Below are 18,955 nucleotides of genomic sequence, written 5' to 3'. Positions count from 1 at the left end.
TTTTATTTTATTTTATTTTATTTTATTTTTCCCAGTTATATCGGTTGGTCCTGAAAGAGATATCATAACTTATGAACATTATCTTGCTTCTATCTGTTGCATCCAAAAGTGATACGTGAATCACAACTTTCGTCTGCTTTTGAGGTCTTTGTAGGCCATGCTCAGGTTGAAGTTGAACTGAAAGATGGGGTGTTTCTCAGCTGCCATGCTTTTAGCTCGTGTGGGCAGTGAGGTATTTTATATGTGCTAAGCAGGCTAAACTAAACCCAAGGCTCCCCTCTGGATCATGTTTAAACTCTTTTCTACGTGAAATCTCTCAAGTCTGCTAGAAGCATCCGTGACATCTTTATTGCTTTTGTATTGTCAAGGCTTAGACACCCTTTCAGAATGCAAACTAATAGGAAGTAAAAATAAGCAATGTGTTAATAATAACAATGTTTAGAAAGGATTTCATGGGAATGAAATAGTCTTTTTTTTTTTTTTTCTCACATAAAGGCAGAAGTTGTTTTTTTTTTATCAGGACTGTATGAAATTTGAAACCACAGCAGTAAGGGTAATACCAATATGAATCAGAACGGCTGCAATAGACAAACTTACTACCCCTGGAGGTGGGAACGTGATCTGGCGGTTAGAGTAGCAGGCAGCAAATCTGAAGTGCCCTTTTCTGCCACTGACTCACTATATGGTTGCAGTCAACTCATTTGCTGTCTGCATATCAGTTTACCCATCTGTAAAATAGGGACACATATTTGTATCTTATCAGATTTAGCTCTTGCCAAGCATCATTAATGAGTGCTGACAGTCCTTTGCTCTCAGGAATGCAGCATTTCACAAGTGGAAAATACAAGTCATCTCCACTTCACCATCAGGTCACAGTCACCACTCCTTTTCTTAAAACAGTTGTACATCAACGAGTTAATGCAGTGATACCTGTCTGACTGAAGAATTTCTTCATCCTCCTGCTAGTGTTGAAAAACTTCAAGTTAAATCTTGGACTAATTTCAGAGATCAGTATCTCTCCAAAGCTGATGCATTATAAAAGCAGCTATCATCTAATGTGATCCAACCAATTGCCACTAATCGATATAATTAAAATGCTGTTTTTCTATTTTATACATGTACCAATTGATTAAAATTGTGTTGCATGTATTTTGTATCTATCTTTATGAGTTGAAATTAAAACCTTTAAATTATATTTTATAATTGTAGAATGAACTATGTAGAGTGTGTTGGTGGTCTCAGAACGGTTGCAAGAGCTAAGGTTTCCTAAATAAGGAAACCATTTAACTGGCCGATTTCCTAATCATAGACCCCGCATAATCCTGCAATTGCAGAATCAGCAGAGTGAGCCGCAGCTTGCTGGAAGCTGAGCTGTCCTTCCACCTGCAGAAGGGCTCCCTGCTTGGCCTGCGGAAACCTGCACCTACCTCTGTCCTCTGAATAAGCTCTTTTTCTGTCTTGCTCCTCTACAGACAGCAGCTGTCACAGCTACAGAAATGAGTTAAGTGGGCCCAGCTTGTGCATATGTAATCTTCCACAACCATTTTAAACTGGATACTGTGTTTTCTGCTGTAACTGTAAATTTTTAACTGCGAGTATTCTTAGAAAGCCATCAATTCATGCTTTCAATTAAATTATGACTCTCAGTATGTCTGAGGCCTAGTCATACTTTAAGACTTTCTGCACTACAAAATTTGAAATAACTTACGCAGTTCATAATAAAAGTGGTGACTATCTTCTTTCAGAAAGAACTCAAAACTATTCCTGTCTACCTTGAAGGAACAAGTGCCTACAGTTGTGCTGGTTTTGTCCCTCTGTTAGTGAAATACTGCACTGCCAAACATTTTCTTCTGCACTTTACTGGTAAGTGTTTGTACATAATTTTGGGGTAGCTGTCACCCCTGCCTCACCCACGGCATACCCCTTGGCAGCACCTGCTTCTACAAAAGTCTATAAAGACGCCTGAATTTTTGCTCATGGAGTTCCCCCACTGCCTTTGGGTGTGCTCCAGGGCATTTGCAAACTCTGTGCTTGAGAGCAGCTCGGCAGTCACCTCACGGGAATACACTCTGTGTGGAATATCTGTGAGATTGGGCTATGAAATACCCAATTGCCACCGAGTAACCCAAATGCAGCGAGATGGGCCATCAAAAGCTTATCTGCAGCACAGCAGGGCCCAGGACCCCAGCCGTGGCCATACCGCGTTATGTGTGGAGCGAGCGCAGCCTCTTCCCGAGGAGCTCGCAGCCTGAGCACCAGGCAAGAGACAACAGATGGGAGAGACAGATGGGAGAGAGCAGGGAAACAATGAGATAAATGAGCAAAAACCAAGTTGAAGACTTTAGCAGTCGGCTCCAAAATTATTAATTTTACTAATCATCTCAGCTGATGTAACCCTGCGGCAGGACGCCGCTCCTCTTCCAAAGGCCTTAATACCTACAATTACAACACATGTCGCAACCCAGCACGGTTACATTTTAGGTAGAGTGGGAGTTAGACGGGCAAGAAGTAAAGGGGGGAGTGTTATTTGAAGAAATCCAGTCAGGGAAGGTGGGGGGGTATGTCAGCAGCCCGGGGCTCGGCAGAGCCAGATTAAGCACGGCTCAGTCGGCGAAGCCGCCGCTTTCCGCCCTTTCAGCCCAGGGCACGACGCCCCCCGGAGGGGGCGACAGAAGCCGCCCGCCGTGAGGGGGGCTCGGCCGGGGCTCGCGCGCGCCGCGCAGCCGCCGTGCCCGGGGAGCCGTTGGGGCGCGCGGCGAGGGCTGAGGTAACGGCGGGTCGGGGGTGGGCGCCCCGCGGGGCCGCCCTGAGGCGGCGCCACCCCGGGGCGGCCCTCGGGGAGCGGCGGGCGCCTGAGGGAAAGCGAAAGCAAAAGGGCGGAGGCGAGGGAAGGCGGGGAGGGGAGGGGCAGGCGGGGGCTCCCCGCCGCGGGGCTCGGCTCGGCGGGGCTCGGCTCGCTCCTCCTCTCGGCGCCGAGGCGGAGCGGGGCGGCGGCTCAACGCGCCCCATGGCTCTGGCGGCGGGGCAGCGGGCGCGGTAGCCGGGCTGCGGCTGACTCAGAGCTGCCCAGGGAGGGCGGGCTGGACATGAGCCTCGCCGCCGGGCTCCGAGCGGCGGCCGGGGACTGAGCGAGCAACAAAGAAGTTTCTCCGGCGGCGGCGGCGCGTCGCGGCGCTCCCTCATGCACGCCCCCGGCCGCCCGCCCTGGGGCGCTGCCCGGCCGGCGGCCGGCGCCGAGCGGGCCATGGAGCCCCGAGCGGGGCTGCACGGCAGCCCGGAGCTGAGCATGGCCCCGCGGCTGAGCGTCGGGGAGCTGCGCTGCCTCTTCGAGGCTCGCTGCGCCGCCGTGGCCGCCGCCGCCGCCCGGCAGCTGCCCGACCCGGCCAAGAGGGGCTGCCGGCCCCCCAACGGGGTGCTGCCGCCCGTCATCCCCCGGCTCACCGTCACCCCCGAGGAGGGCGAGGAGGCGCAGGGCAGCCCCAAGGCGCCGCCGTCGCACCCGGAAAGCGGCTGGCTGAGGACGGACAGCTCGCTGCACCTGCAGTCCCGCCGGCTTTCCACCTCCTCGCTGTCCTCCACGGGCTCCTCGTCCCTCCTCGAGGACTCCGAGGACGACGTGCTGAGCGACACGGAGGGCAGGAGCCAGGGCATCGTGCACCTGGAGCACGGCGAGGAGTCCAGCCAGGTAGGGACACCGACCCGCCGGGCTCTGTAGCTAGGAACAACGGCGGCGACAGCACGCAGCGGAAAAAAAAGAAAGAAAGAAAAGGAAAAAAAGGCTTCTGAACCGCGCTCGGCGTGCGGGGCTCGCCCACGAGTGCCGGCTGCCTGGGGTTCGCCAGGCAGCCCCCCACTGAAATGAGGCTTGTGCCTCAGCTGGGGTGAAACTGCTGTTTGCTCGTCCACACAAACTGCGGGAAACCTCTGTCTTGGGCTGGTGGCAGCGCACCTCGCCGTGCAGGTTGCTGCGCTTATTTTTAAAATGTTTCTGCGCGTTGGCCCTTCTAAAACCCCCTTAGGTGTGCTGTATTTCTTGTGAAACTGTGCTTGCTGTCCCAAGAACTTCTGGGGGCGTTGTTTTGCTTGTGGGTAGGGTGTTGTGGTTTTTTTTTTCTTCCCAGTTTATTTTCTTAGATCTTCAAAATAACATTTTTCCAGGCATTTACCAGCAGGTATTTCTTTTTTGTCTCTTCCAATCCTGGAGTGTGTGGCTGTCAGTTTTTGAGCTGCTTCTTGCTGTGAGCATGACAGGAGATGGGGAGGAGCTTGGAATGGGTAGAATGCATGCTTTTGTCCATTCTGGCAGTAACACATTCTTCTCAGTAAATCCCCTCTGTAATTTGGCAGCTTTCATCCATGAAGTGAGCTTTTAAAGGCATCTACTTAGCTGGTTGGTTTTTTTTTTGATCATTAACATATATTTGCCTGACTCCCTATAATGTGTTCTTTGGGGTTTTGTAAATGAAATACATTGCTTTAGCAAATTCCCCCTCCTACATTTATTGAGAACATAACTTAAACTGTTGTTCTGCTGCCAACTCATTGGCGCTGAATTGTTTTCAAGCAGAACATATGTTTTGAAAGAAATATATATAAGCAAGAAGTAATGCTAGTTGTAGGTGATACCTCCAGCTGGACTTTTCTCATGGTAATTGTGGGTTTACTACTTTAGAGGACACATAGTACAGAAGCTAAAATGCTGTGCGCAATATTGGTTTTGTTTGCATCAACTTGTGGCCTGGTTTGGGGAAAAAAAAGTTCTGTACTTTGTTTTATTGCATTCCAAGAAACCTGTAATAATACTACTTAATTTGTACTTTCTGTCCTGAGGTAGAAACTGGTGTATAGAGGGAAGCAATCACTACTCTATCACCATTTTCCTTTCTTTTCTGAACTATGTGCTGTGCAAAGGGGGATTTTGTGAAAGTAGCAGAATAGAAATTAAAGATGGAAAAGGGCTGTTGGATCCTTTGACTCAACATCCCTGCTGTTGCAGTGGGCGAGTGGGTGGGATAATGAACTCTGTGGAGGTAAAGCCTTGAGGCGTATGCGTGGTAAGTAGGGAGCAAGAATTTACTGATAACATTAGCAACGCAGAGAACTTTGGGATGGCATTGTAGCTCCTGCTAACTTGTCTGTGAACACAAATTAGAGCAAAAACTATTCTTCAGGTGAGAAACCATGCTGCCTTCAATGTTTTGCTTTTGCACCTTGGAGTACATTGGTATTGTATGCAATATTGAATCCTAAGTTATTTATTAGAACTGTTTCTTTCCCTGTAGTCTGACATGCCTAAGTGGATTGTGAAAAACATCACTTTCTTTTACATATTAGGAAGTTTCTGGGCACTGTGCAAAATTGGTAAAGGCTCTGTTCACCTTTTAATGACAAGAAAAAGAAATTAAAAAAACAAAGCTTTACAAATGACTTATACACAAATAAGAATAGTCACATTATGAATGTTTTCAACTCTGAGAGAATATCCTATTCATGTAGGTGCACAGGGAGAGCAATGCCAACTTTGGGCATTGAGAACTTCAGTAGTATTATGAGAGTTCTGTCTTTTATCAAGCTTTTTACATGCTTCCCAAATTCTGTGCAGCTTCACTATTCTGTAGTGTTTCATTAATTAAGTAGGTATTCACTCACCTGGTAAAATGTTTTCAGCGGTCGAGTTAACTTCCCACACCTGTGGGCGGTTGGGATAAGCTGCCCACCAGGTGCCTGTGTTCTGCTGGCTGTTAGTTATCTCGTTATCACTTGTGCAGCAAGGTGGCAAGTCAGAGCTGGGGCTTGTATCTAGGACTCTAAAATGGCAGCACTAAGCATCAACAACTTATGACACTGCCTGATAAATAAAATGGGCCAGGTCTTTCATCTGCTCAGTGCGTGCTCGTTCATCCCTTCTTTCCTTGCTGCATTACCCACAGAGAGCTTGGATCCTGGGAATCTGCTCTTTTTCCTCTGGCAATGTGTGCTGCCCTCCATCTCAAGTGGCTGCCCCCTGGGCTTGTTGGTACCCGGAGGTGACCAGGACAGGCTTCTTCTTGTCTGCTCTCTTTTGGTACTGGGCAATACTCTGACACTAGCCAGCCCCGTGTTCAGTTGTCTAGTCTTTATAAATGCTGTTTCTTTACTGAAACATAGTATGCCAAGCAGAAGTATGAGCCTTGAACCTCTGTGGGTTCAACTTTACAGGATGTATCTGTTCTACTAAATAAGCTTGAGGCAGGATGAGTAGCTCCCTATGGAGTGAATGGAAGGCTTTAGGCTCAAGGCAGGCATGTACATATGAAAATAACTATAACTTTTAGGATAACTTGAGGAATATTTTTGTATTTTGAAGATACTATTTAGAGGTAAATGTGCATGTTTAATTTGTATTTATTGGTTTAGTGTGTGTATTTTAGAAAATGAAGGTTCATTTTCAGAGCAGAATACAGGGGTTAGAGATTTTCTGTGTGAAACTGAAATCAGAAGTGGAATGAACTTGGTGTTCCCTAATTCATGGAAAATTGTTACATTTTGAAGCTTCCCTTGTATTAGAATTTCCTCAGACTTTTCTTTGGAAACGTTAGGATTATGGAGCCTGGCACCTTACAACTAAGCTCAGACCAGGGCCCACAGGACTGCTGGACTGTCAAGCCTACCAGGCTCCCCAGGGCCTAGCAGGAACCTTGGAAACTTGCCCAGGTCTTCCACTGTGGGAGCAGAAGTTCTGATAGTGTTCCTGTTATCAGGGCTTCAAGGCTGCCATCTGCAGACACAGGAACTTGAGACCTAAGCTGAGGAAGGCCCTCCCAGGCTACTCGGCTAGAGGCCTCTCTCTTGTTGACCTGGAAGTCAAAACCCAGTTGGGCCTTCAAAAGTTTGTACTTCTTCTGCGGGCCCGAGTGAAACACAGAAGACTGTGGAGCTGTCACTGCATACAGGGCTTGCTGCCCAGGAGCCACCAGGCCTTAAATGCTGCGGCGGTAAGCCTCGCAGTGCTGTCCCCGCTGTGCGCCTTGGAAAACCGCTCTGCCTGGCAGCTCGCTGGGCCGGCAGGCGGTTGTTCAGTTAAATGATTCACGGAGCCTTCTGGCGTGGACGAGTTGGTACATCGTGACAGCATTAAATTGTGTTTTGTTGCTGAGTGCGGTACGTGGGTATGTCCCTGGAGTGCTGGGGCTCTTGTTGAGGTAGCAAATGCCGTGGGCCTGGTGGCTGACAATTATGGCATAGCTCCCGCCTGGCGCTGCGGGGACTAAGCACTGTTCACATCTAGGCAGGCCCACGGCTGAGAGAAAGTTGGTGGGTAAGTGTTTCACTTCCTCATCACAAATTCCACACTTTGTTTTGTGATAATTCATAGCAGCTTTGGAAACTGAACTGCCCTGGCTCTCCCGTAGGAAGGCCCCTCTGACAATGAGCAGTTAGAAGTGTGAGGGAATCCTGTTCGCTGCTGCCCTGTGAGCTGAACTTGGGCTTCTGTGGAAACCAGTTGCTGGTGTTGGTGTACATGTAATTTGTGTAACATCCTATCTGGAGCTTCACGCATCCTGGTAGTTAACTTAAAAAATATAGGTTATTTTTTTTAAGTAACAAATCAACGGGATAGATTTTACCTTATGACAACAGTTGACATTCCTGCCTTTTCTTGCATTTAGATGGGAAGTGTGCTTTTTTTGCCGCTGCTTCACACCATCTGGAAAGTGTATATACGAAGTTGAATCTGTCAGTGAAAGCCCCCTTGGTCCATTTATAGTAATGGAGAGAGTGCAAGGGGTGTATTTTTGTTTTCATTATGTGAGCGAGCAATTTTAAGAACTATGCAAGTCTGGTTAACGCCTTCTTTGTTGGGACAGAGAGACTTTAAAAAGTGGCTTTCACAGAGAATAAACAGCATGATAATGTACAGCAGCCTCTTGTCCCCTTGATTTGGAGAATATTTATTTGGCATGTTTCTTTGGCATGTTTCTATCTAGTAAATAACATACTCATTCTCATAACTGTGACCCGTCGTTGCAAATTCCTAGATCAGTAACCATGAGAACGGCTGACAGCTTGCTAGAGAAAAAGCAGTTCAGTTCTTGCACGCAATGATACCAGTCCAGAAACTTTGGGGGATAGCCATTAGGAATGCTTATTTGCTTTCACCCATCTTCTTGCTATTATTCTTCATAATACCAAGCACCTTAAAATGGACAAACATATAGACATATTCGCATAACAAATATGGCCTGAAAGTTTGAAGTATTTCTGCTCAGGGGTGGGTTATGTAAGCTAATGCAGTGGAATAGGATTGTTATTTTTAAATGAAGAATGGGAATGAAGGGATGACATAAGTAAGACTGTTAATGGGTTTTTAGCCTACTTTCAAAGGAAAGAAAGCTTGTGTAATCACTCTATCAATTTAATTTTAACAACTTCAGTAGATTTCAGCCAAATTTGACAGTGGGATAGGCATCCCAAAGTTTTCTTCAAGAGGTCTTTAAAATTCCACAAAAATCAGCCTCTGGGAGGGGGAGATGAAGTCCCAGGCAAGTTTACACCATTTCTTCTTGGGGGAGAAGGTGAAGCATGAGTTCAGCAGGGGTCTTCTGTTTCACTTGTTAACGGGTGAATTGACTGTGCATGCTGTCCAGGTGATCCGTGCTTACAGGCTGCAGCAGGTAATTAGTGCCTCGTGTCCTGAGGGTAATCAGGGGAAAGTATGGGAGGGCCCACACAACGCTGTGGGCTGGTGAGGTTAGGGAATGTAGAAAACACTAGGGCAGCTGAGGGATCAGGATCAAAAGGTAAGGGAATTGTGGGGAGATGTGGAAATGCGAGAGGGACAGGAAGGTTCCTGGCACAAGCCTGTAAGGAAGGGACAGTGACAATTCGTTGTTAATTTGGGAAGTGTGCAGGACTGTAGGGTACAAGTCCAGAACAAACCAAGACTTGTGGTTGCTGCTTGTGGATCAACTGCTTTTAGTAGAATATCTTTTTGTGTGTGTGTGGTGTTTTTTTTAAAGCTGACTTAGAATGATAGTCCTGCATACTAAAATGTTCCTGTTATACACTGAACAAATACGAGGCGAACAGCGGTAGGTGTTTCCGTGCCGCTCAGTTCCTGGGCCACAACTCTGAACCGGGAGCGTTCTCCCAATTTGAGGATGGCTTGTTCACCACTGTACACTCAACTGGTGGAGCATATCCAAACATCAGCAGTGTCACTTTTAGCAGTGACTGTTTATTAGTAATGTGGACTCTCATCTAGAAGGAAATGAGCTAGGTCTTAGTCAAGTCAGTTGTGAGAGAGACAATTAACTAAATGTCTTATCAGATAAGACTTTCTCACCCTCAATACATCTGAAATAATGACTTACAGGTTACAAGATTGTTCTCTTTTGAATCAAGTCCCCCCTGACAGTTTTCATTTTTCATATCTTAAGTGACACGTTACTTGGGTGTACGGTTTAAAATTGGAAGAGCTCTATTAGAATTATTTTTTTTATGGACCTGTTGGATTAAGTATACTAGAGAAGTTTCTCTTACTCTGTATGTGCACTTCTACTGCTCAAACCTCCTTGCGGTGCTTATTACACCTGAAAAGCAGGAAAGGAGGTAATGATGACTCCTCATCATCAGGTGATGTGCTAGTATTTAAAGAGAGCATGCTTAAGCAGGTTTTTCCCAGGCTATTGTCAGCTCAGTGGAGTTGAAGATTTATTTGTGAAAACCCATGCCAGCCTGAAAAGGGGTAAGGGTAGGAGCTGGGGCAATAGTTCGGGAATTTAGCATGTCTGTATATTTTTGGATTCTGTCATTCTTAACCTATTAGAATGGTTTGATGAGGCTGAACTCTTTATTTATTGAACAGGTGATAAATGGAACAGGTATCATAGACAAAAAATAACCTCTCAACTCACATCTAACATTTATTATAAATAGAATGCGTTAAAGTGGATCAGTTTTATTAAATTGTCATGGTGTGGTGCAGTTTAATACAGCTAATATTTTTGGAAGCTAAGAATGCACGTTATATTTATGTGTAGTAGATTGTTTAGGAGTGACTGAGAGAAGAACTGAGGTTCATCAGACACCTCATTTTGTGGTGATTATCTATAAATTGTGATAGCAGAAAAGGTAATACTATTCTCACAAGTAAAAAGTGATCTTATGTACAGCACCAGTAGAATCACTGTCTCTCTTCTACTTCCTCTGTCAGTGTAGTGTTTGCAGAGAAAGAAGAGGCTGAAGCAGAAAGAATCAGCTTGTCAGTCCTTGTTAATTTGGATCTTGCATAGTGTAGGTTTAGATTTTGTTTTTAAAGTGCTCCTCTCAGCCTTTTCTACTAACAGAGCTTCTTCTAAAAATCTCATGCGTTAGGCGTGATGGCATTGTCTGTCCATAGTGTAGCACACCTGGGGGAAGACGGCATAAAAAAGCAGAAGTTTGTACAGAATTAAGTGATGCAGACTAAAAGCAGTAGGGAAAGCACTGGGAAGGGGGAGAGGTGACCTGTTCATCTGGTGTCAGACTAGCAAACACAGTGGCGTATTGTTTCCAGTGCTTAACTGATTCATTTCTGTCAGTAATGGAGAATGCTTTGGGGGATAACACATAACAAACAGTGTTTGGTTGTTTTTACATCTCTAAACTGAATTTCCCCCAAGGAATGAAATTTTCCTTTCTGAAACATGAAGCAGTAAGAGAGAGAGTAAAGAAACCCACCCTGAACCCATAAGGCCTGGCTACAGTTACCTGTTGCCAAACTTTCCATTCCCTGGCAAGCCTGGGATGAAGTTAGCCAGACCAATTGGCAGCTCATGTGAAGCAATGTCACAGACCTGGCACAATCCAGATTCGGAGCCTGGGACAGAATCTCCATGCCAGTTGGTGACTGTAGGAAGCATGATGCTGCTTTGTGGGAGCTTGGCTTTAACCCAGAATCCAGGAACACTCCTTATCTACAGGCTGAAATATCCAAGTAAGGTGGCACAGTGAATGCAAACTCTTTAAGCTGTTTACCCAAGCCCACTGATACCACCTTTATTTCACTCACGTTCAGCTTTAATCTGCTTCGTCAGCCTTCATCATCCATACTTGAACCACCGTGATAACAGAGGTGTGGTCACTGGTGATAAAGACTGGGGATAGACGTGTGGTATGTCTGTGTGTAACTGGCACTGCAGTCTGCGTGAATCATCAGTCCACCTGACAATTTACCTGTTGGACAGGAAGCAGGGATGTAGCAGGACTGTGTGAGTAAGAAAGTCTTAGCTCAGTTGGTGCTGAGTGATGTGTCAAAGGAGAATGCAAACTACTGTAGTGCTGATATATCTTTCACGTGATAACTGGTATCTCCTACTAAATTATATTGAATGTTCATAGAAAGAAAATGTTTTTGTTTTCCAGTGATGGTAAGAAATCACCATTCATCGGTGGTATAGCTGCTTCTGTACTCTGGTCTCTGCCATGTCCTGGCATAAAATGACACAGCCTTAGCTATAGCTGCCTTCATTACTCTGAGCTACAGCAGATAACAGAGCATTCTGTCTTAGCTCTTTTTCAAGCAGCTCCATATAGCTGAGAACACTGCAGTGGTTCCTCAGTCATGTTCAGTGTGGACAGCATGTTGTACCTGTGCTCTACTTTATGCTTGCTTCCAGTGGTGTAGTGCTGAATCAAACGTGAGTTTCTAGCTCTCCTCTTTGGGGTGCTGGAGCACCTCAAAGTCTGTGTGCAGGGCACAAAAGGGACTGATGAAGCTCAGCTGTGAAGAGTGCAGGCAGCCACCCCACTCTTCAGACACAGTGGAGTTTGAGCAGGCTCAGCTGTGCATGCAGCAGTTGTATCCAAGGCTTGCCCAATACCAGAGGACCATCTCACAGAGCACAAAGATCCTCTCCAAGCACAGCCCTCCCGTGAGTCCTCTTTAGCACAAGCGTGTGAAATGCAGCAGTCATCTCTAGTGCTCTGCGCAGCGCGCATTTCGGAAAGGAAGTGAGGATGAAACATTGCTGTCATGTGCCAGTGCCTTCCACTACTCAAACATGTTCAGATGCAGAATTATGTTTGCACTGGAACCTTAATGTCTTTTAAATGCGAAATTGAATACTCAAGTTACTTTTTAAGGAATTTATCCTCTTCATGTCAACTCTTATCCATCAATGTACAACATACGATACAGTCTTTAACTACATAACAACATACAGTAGTTATCATTCATTCAGTGTAAATACACGATTCCCAACTCTGCAAAAAGCATTTTTGTCCTCATTGTAAGCAAAAATTGCCATTTTTACATCATTTATTGGAAATCTACTGGAAAAGCAGTTAATGAGTTTTGTGTGGTACTTTACCACATTACTCCATCACTGCAGTAACAGAGTGCTTTTGAAATTTTAATGAATTTATTTTCACAATCTGTTACGCAAGCTACTTTAGTCATATCTTTAAGGGAAAATACTGGAGAAAATATTGTTAATGTGAGAAGTGTCCACTAATTTTGAAAGCCCAGTTTCAGTTGTTGTTTTTTTTCCTAATACCTAGCATTATATACAACGCTGTTTAACAGTGCTGAACAGTGTTGTAGAGGAGCTCTCATTAACTTCTGTTGCAGGCACAAACATCCAATTTTTCTGCTAATAAGACCCATAGTCTCAAGTTGGGCAATAGAGAAATACGGTTAGTGATTTATGGTGAAAGTCTGCATAAATAACTTGCCTAGTCTCTTACAGGGGCACCATAAAGCGAGCAGTTCTCCCGATAAGCATTCAGCTATGTTAAATCAGGAAGTTAGTCTTTCTGTCCTGTGATCTTCTGCCTGACTTGTTGCATACCTATCTGTGAAGAAACTTAGATCAGTGCAACCGTAGCTTGTCCTTTGAGTTGTACTGAAATATAAAATAGCTGCTTATTAGTTGAGAATCATGCATTGTGTGCATCAAGAACTGTGCCTGCTTGTAACTAAAGACTGCAGCATGTTGTTATGCCCAGACTGCAGTCACTTTACTTCTTTTATTTCATATACCTGTTCCTGTCCTGTAGCCACCATAACTGTTTACCTCCCTCATCTTCAAAGTTTTGCTCTCACCCAGCCCACGTTTGAATCTTGTAGCTACCTGCCGGAGTGTCTGCCCATAAGCTAGGTCACTTGAAGGCATGAGAGGATGACTCCTTGTGCTACATGCTCAGTGAATCTCTGAAGATTTTTTGGCAGAGGTGATGATTTTCAGATCATCTGAATGTGTTTGAGTAGTGGAAGGCGCTGGCACGTGACAGTGTTTCATCCTCACTTCCTTTCTGAAATGCGTGCTGCGCAGAGCACTAGAGACAACTGCGTTTCACGTGCTTGTGCTAAAGAGGACTCTCACAGGAGGGCTGTGCTTGGAGAGGATCTTTGTGCTCTGTGGGAGATGGCCCTCTGGTATTGGGCAAGCCTTGGATACAACTGCTGCATGCACAGCTGAGCCTGCTCAAGCTCCACTGTGTCTGTAGGGTGGGGTGGCTGCCTGCACGCTTCACAGCTGAGCTCCATCAAGCCTTTGTGTGTGCTGTGCCCGCAACCTTCTCAGAATGTAACTTGTACAATTTTGTGTCTGCTGCAAATGAAGCTGAGGTTCTTACAGTTCCACAGATTCAGTCAGGTTAACTTTGGCTTTTCCAATGGCTTGCTCCTGCTTTGAATGCTTTATTCCTGCTAGACTTCAGGCTCCTTCCTCAAAATTAACGGATAAAAGGATTTTCAGAGGATTCATCAGAGATTTTGTAGTGTGATTTTCACGAAGTATCATTTTCTAGCCTTGGAAACAGTTGAACTCTTTGCTGGAAATGTTCAGTCTGAACAAAAAAAATGTTGCCCTTCTTTGAAGTGAATAACTTAGAGCAAGAATGAGACACGCAGAAGCAGCGAGACTACTTGTGCATTGCTGCTTTAGTGGCTGTACAGGAAATCTGGGGTTTGAGACCCTGATCTTCTGAAAGAGGCAGAGCTAGAGCAAGAGTTAAAAGGTGGTCTCTGTGTTTCTCCATCACTGTATGCTTACATGCATGATGCAGTGACAGGATAAAATCTGCGTGAACAGTGTTCGTGCATGCAGATTGGCTGTTTATTATCTCTTTGTGGGGTTTGAGTGGGTTGTTGGCTAAGTGCACTTGACCTGAATGTTCTAATCACGATAAGCTCTGCTTGCTGTGGGCTCCTTCCTCAGCCTTTCTCACCCATGCGTGTTCTGCAGGAACAGCAACACCATCTCCAGAAAGGGTCAGCTTTGTTCAGAGGAGAATGTAATCTGAGGAAACTGGAAAGCTTCCTACGCTCCAGCTTTCACTTCTCATAGTGCAAAATGCTGAGTGTTGGAATTTTGGGCTGATAATTGAGTATGGTCTGTATTGTCTTGCTCTGGGGAATTCAGATAAGGAACTTCATTCCTTTCCTTGTCCTTGTTTCAGGCCAGATCGTACCATTCTGATGAAGGTCCTGTGAGAGGGGATTAAGGCGGGGATTCCTGACTTCTAGGTGCTTTTGCCTATCACTTGCTTGTGATGCCACTGTGACTCTCAAAGACACTCAGTAGGAAAACTTATTAAGCTGTATTTTAAATACATTAGGAAGCACTATCTCTGGAGCTCTTTGCTGTAATGATCTGCATGGATTTCAGCACTCATCAGGCCCCTGTAACAGTTACATAGCTTGTTTTCCCAAAGTTCAGAGCAAGACCAGAGAGAACATGTGACTGACTTGCTTCAGCAATGAGATCAGGGAGGGAGGAAGTCCTGTGCTATCATCTGACAGCACTGTGCTTGATTGTCAGTACACAGCAGTCTACAAATGCTTTTCCAGCAGTAGGAATGGCTGACATCCCGACCGTGGTCTCTCATTCCAAATGTAAAACTGGAATGACAGTAAAATTAATGATGTTTTTTCCACTCCTATTCATCCATGGGGATTTTCTGCATTATCTCTAGAAATGTGTTCTCCCAGTGCCATAAGTCTGTCTTGATCTTAGTCCTCTGACTGTATAGATGGCAATCCTGTCGGAGACGAAGGATGGCTGTGGAATGAATGTAGCACAGTTGCCAATTCTTTTTACGTTGCATTCCTCAAGAAAAACAGCAGACAGGGCAAAAAAATCAGACTGCTTGTGAAGTAACTTTTTCTGTATGGTCTGTCCCCATGTGCACTGTAAGCAATAAAGCACATGCAAATGACACTTCAGACGTTGTCCATCTTGTCGTTGTCTGCTGAGCCACGGTGTACTGATGTTGGTCACTTTTGGGTTCTGCTGCCTATGTCCAATCTGGCACGGAAGCTGCTGCTGCTTCCATATTTCAGGAGGCTGGTGTAGGTGGTTGTGCAAGATGGAGGAGTATGGCTTGCGGTTCTGTTGCTAGGATCCAACTGCATGAAATTCTTAAGCTCATGGGTTGGTTTTTGTCTCTTTTACTGTAAGGTAAAAGTTTGGGTAGATAAATGGTCTATGTATAAGCTACATCCTGTTTATTTTCAGTTGGGTTAGCTTCTTAATAATTGGCAATTGATGTTTGTGCTTCTAAAGAAGGTGGGATCTCCAGGATCTTGATTGTAAATGCGTTTGTTTACCTTCAGGGCAGAGGAAACACACTCTATACAACACACTGACTATTGTTCAGACACCCACAACTCTTCAGGATGGCAGATGCCTTATTTCAGTCTTAGTTGAGTCACTCCTGCTTATGTAAGGGCTGAATTTGACTCTCTTTCTTAAGGCTATGTTATGGAAATGAAATTTTTAAATAATCCCTTGTCTGCTGGGACTACCTGCTTCTGATATGGAGGAGGAATTCAACTTGCCTTGTGCTATTCTGTTACCAGAAATTCTTTTTTGATCCTGTAGCTTTGCTCAAGGTGAAGTCATCCTCTTCCACAGATTCCTTACATAGCTCCCAGTGACTTGAGGCAGTAAGAGTTTTGCTAATCTAAGGTTTGCTCCAAAAACAAACAACTATCTTGTGACCCAGAAGGCCCTCTTGCTCCTCCTTCCCCATTTTCATCTAATTCTATGTTTCTGCATCGTTACCATGTTCTGCTCATGGGCTCCTATATTGTCAGGGATACTGGCCTCACTTGTGTTCTCATGCACACCCAAATAGAAGCATGTGTTTTTTTTATTTGATTAAAAAAAAAATAAAATCCTTTCAACACAGTGGTTTGGAATAATCTCACAGTTACAATGTTAAAGCTCAGAGTTATTAAAGTGGTTGCTGAAGGATGTGGCTTTCCCCTAGGTAAATACCACACCCCGCTAAATAACAGTGCCCTATCGCCTGTTGACACTTGCATTCCATTCCAAAGGGTGGGCCTTATTTGAACAGTGGAGTGTGTGATAGGCGAAGCAGTAACTGTTTATGCTGCTTTAGAGGAAAATGGAAGTGTGGGTTTGGAGGCGACAAAGGAGGAGAGGAAAGACAGAGTACTGGACTTTGTCTTGTGATAGATTAGAAGAGCAGATGGTAAACTGTTACCAGTGCGTCTGATCTGTTTTTACATGACGTATTTTTAGACTCTAATAATGCTTTTCACTTAACACTGTACAGCTTCTTGAGTACTTGCATGTCTTACTTGAGTGCCTATAATGTAATTTACAAGCATTAATTACTTAAATTGTTCAGCAGTGTTCTGAAATATAGTAGTTGGCGCCTGCAGTTCCAGGAACTGGAGCAGGGAAAGGGCTTGTGTCTGCACCAAGATCCCATACTGAAACAGTGGAGTTTTCTCAGTTCTTTTGCAAATGGGTGTCTGAAACTTTAGGATACTAGAAGCTGAATTACCGTGGTAGGAAAGCAAAAAGTTGTATTTAGTATTTAAGTACACCTTAAAAAGTAAATACCTGTCAGTAACATCCTTCTGTGTATGTGCATGCGTACAACTTCAGAAACTTGCTTTGCAGACAGGTCTTGACGTGAGAGGTGTAATGTTTTTGTAGTGAGTGTTTCAGTACTTCTTAGGACATGGATCTAAAGCACAGAAAGGGATCAGGTAGCTTTATTCATGGCTCTGTTGAATATAAATATCTTGTGACCATTGATGATGACCTTTCGTAGTGCCTGTGACTAAGAACTCCTTTCTTCTCCTTTTCTACTGCAGCTCACTGACACTGGGATCAGCCCAGTTCTATCTTGGTGGCAGTGACCCCTGTGAGTTACAGGTATTTGTCAAGTTTGAGAACAGCCTTCAACAAGGGAAACTGACTGAGCCCTCTTCTGATATCTCACTGGAATGTCATATTTTTGTTGCAAATTAAAGCCATTTGCATCCTTCCCAGTAGATAGGAGAATAATTGACTGTCCTCGTGCTTTCTTTTCTTTCCGACAGGAAAAAAATGAATTATGGCACAATAGTCTTGCATTGTTAGGGTTAGAACCTGTAAGTATAACTCATACCTTTAAGGTAGAATCTCAAAGGTACGTGGGATACAGCTTCACGTGTCCCATACGTGAGGATATACGATGGTATGGTAACCTCTCAAGAAGTGTTCACTAGCCCAAGCTGCTAGGAATAGGAAGAGAGGGGTCTTTCACCAGTTAATAGAAGACAGTTTTGCAATTTCTGTCTCATAGCAGTGGTTTGTGACCAATGTGTTAGTGACAAATGGGGAAGTATAATAAAGGATGTCTTTTTCTCCTTATCTGTTTAGACTAGAGATTCTCCTGTGGCCACGTAATCACTGGGGTGATAAACTGCTAGTAAGCTTAGGTTGGCAGGCTAGAGCTGTGTGTCTAGGTTACAGTCTGCACCACCATAGCAAATAAGATGAAGTGCATGCTCAGCTTCCTTCCCAAGTGCCTGGAGCTCACTCGGGGAGATTTGCTCCTTGAAGTTATTTCCTGGCATGTTGCCGGAACGTAGTCTTACTTGATGTTACGCAGAAACCACACCTGATTGAAAGGGGTTGGCACTACTTGTAGTGCATTGGGAATTGAGGTCATACGCAGTTCAGAAATGACACTTCTGTGCCTTGACAAATTGTGATTGTGTCTTGGGCTGGACATCTTTTTTGGCCTATGTGTGGAGAAGTGTGAATGTGTTTGTGTTTTAAGTATTCTAAGCAGGATGAATGTTTGGGAACTGGTAATTGTGTCCTCCCTAAAAGGAGGTTAGGCTCATTTTCTTTCATTTAAAGAGTGTGGTCTTTCTAGATGTCCCTGTCTCATGACTGTTGATGTCAATCAGTGACCCACAACAAGCAGGGGATTAACAGAGGATGGTCAAAGATCTCTAAAACTGCCAAACTGGCATAGAAAATTTCTGAAGACTTAAGCTGCAGTTGTTTTGGAGGTTAAGAAAGATTTTCCTTCTGCTATGCCATCTGCTAAAGTGATGTTTGATTTACCACAAAATGGTTCTGGGTGATGGACAGCCTAGACAAATTTCAAATGTCTGTGCTTTGAAAGTACGTCAATTTTCCTATAGTGAGGAACTTTCCATGTACTTTCTGGATAATAACACTTCAGTTTCCATTGAGAGTGGTGTCAGGCAGAGTGTCTCTGGTTCAGTTTCCCTGAGCTCAGCAGGACTGGGTGGCAGAACGCCGTCCTGTCAGGGAACCAGCATCTTTCTGAGCAAGGCACAAGCTGTGCAGGTGGAGATGACGGGCCTGTTAATGCCTGCTGTCAACAGCAGACACTTGAGTGTCCCTCAAAACATCATTTGTTGACTTATTAAGATAAAACCTGACTTTCAGTTTTAACTGTACTGTCCCTTACAGAATCAACTTTTACAAAATCCCTGTGAGAAAAGTGAATGAAATCCATGTGGAAGTGCTACTCCAAAGCCGTCTAATTCATTGACCGTTTTGCCTTTTGGTCTGGGAATGACACAGAGATGGTAAATATTTTACTACTTAATGATGAGAAGCAAAATGCCGGTGTTGATTCCTACAGAGCCGTCAGCAGGCTCTTGGTGCTGTTGGCAGAATAGCAAGCAACGCTTTCACTTTGTTGC

At 44.8% G+C, this 18,955-nt stretch overlaps 1 protein-coding gene across 1 annotated transcript in view; it reads left to right on the top strand.

Moving 5' to 3' along the window:
• The first annotated feature begins 2,933 nt into the window (after positions 1-2,933).
• ITPKA (inositol-trisphosphate 3-kinase A) overlaps positions 2,934-18,955 on the top strand; it is a 40,484-nt gene continuing 24,462 nt past the window's right edge. The window contains exon 1 of the mRNA XM_080593439.1: positions 2,934-3,685. Coding sequence (XP_080449565.1) covers positions 3,182-3,685 — 504 coding nt within the window. The 5' untranslated portion in view covers positions 2,934-3,181. The remainder of the gene's footprint in view (positions 3,686-18,955) is intronic.

Source organism: Anser brachyrhynchus (assembly GCF_964034855.1).
Source record: "Anser brachyrhynchus genome assembly, chromosome: 5".
NCBI lineage: Eukaryota > Metazoa > Chordata > Aves > Anseriformes > Anatidae > Anser > Anser brachyrhynchus.
Note: the sequence above shows the minus strand (reverse complement) of the source record. Positions and strands in the feature narration are given on the sequence as shown.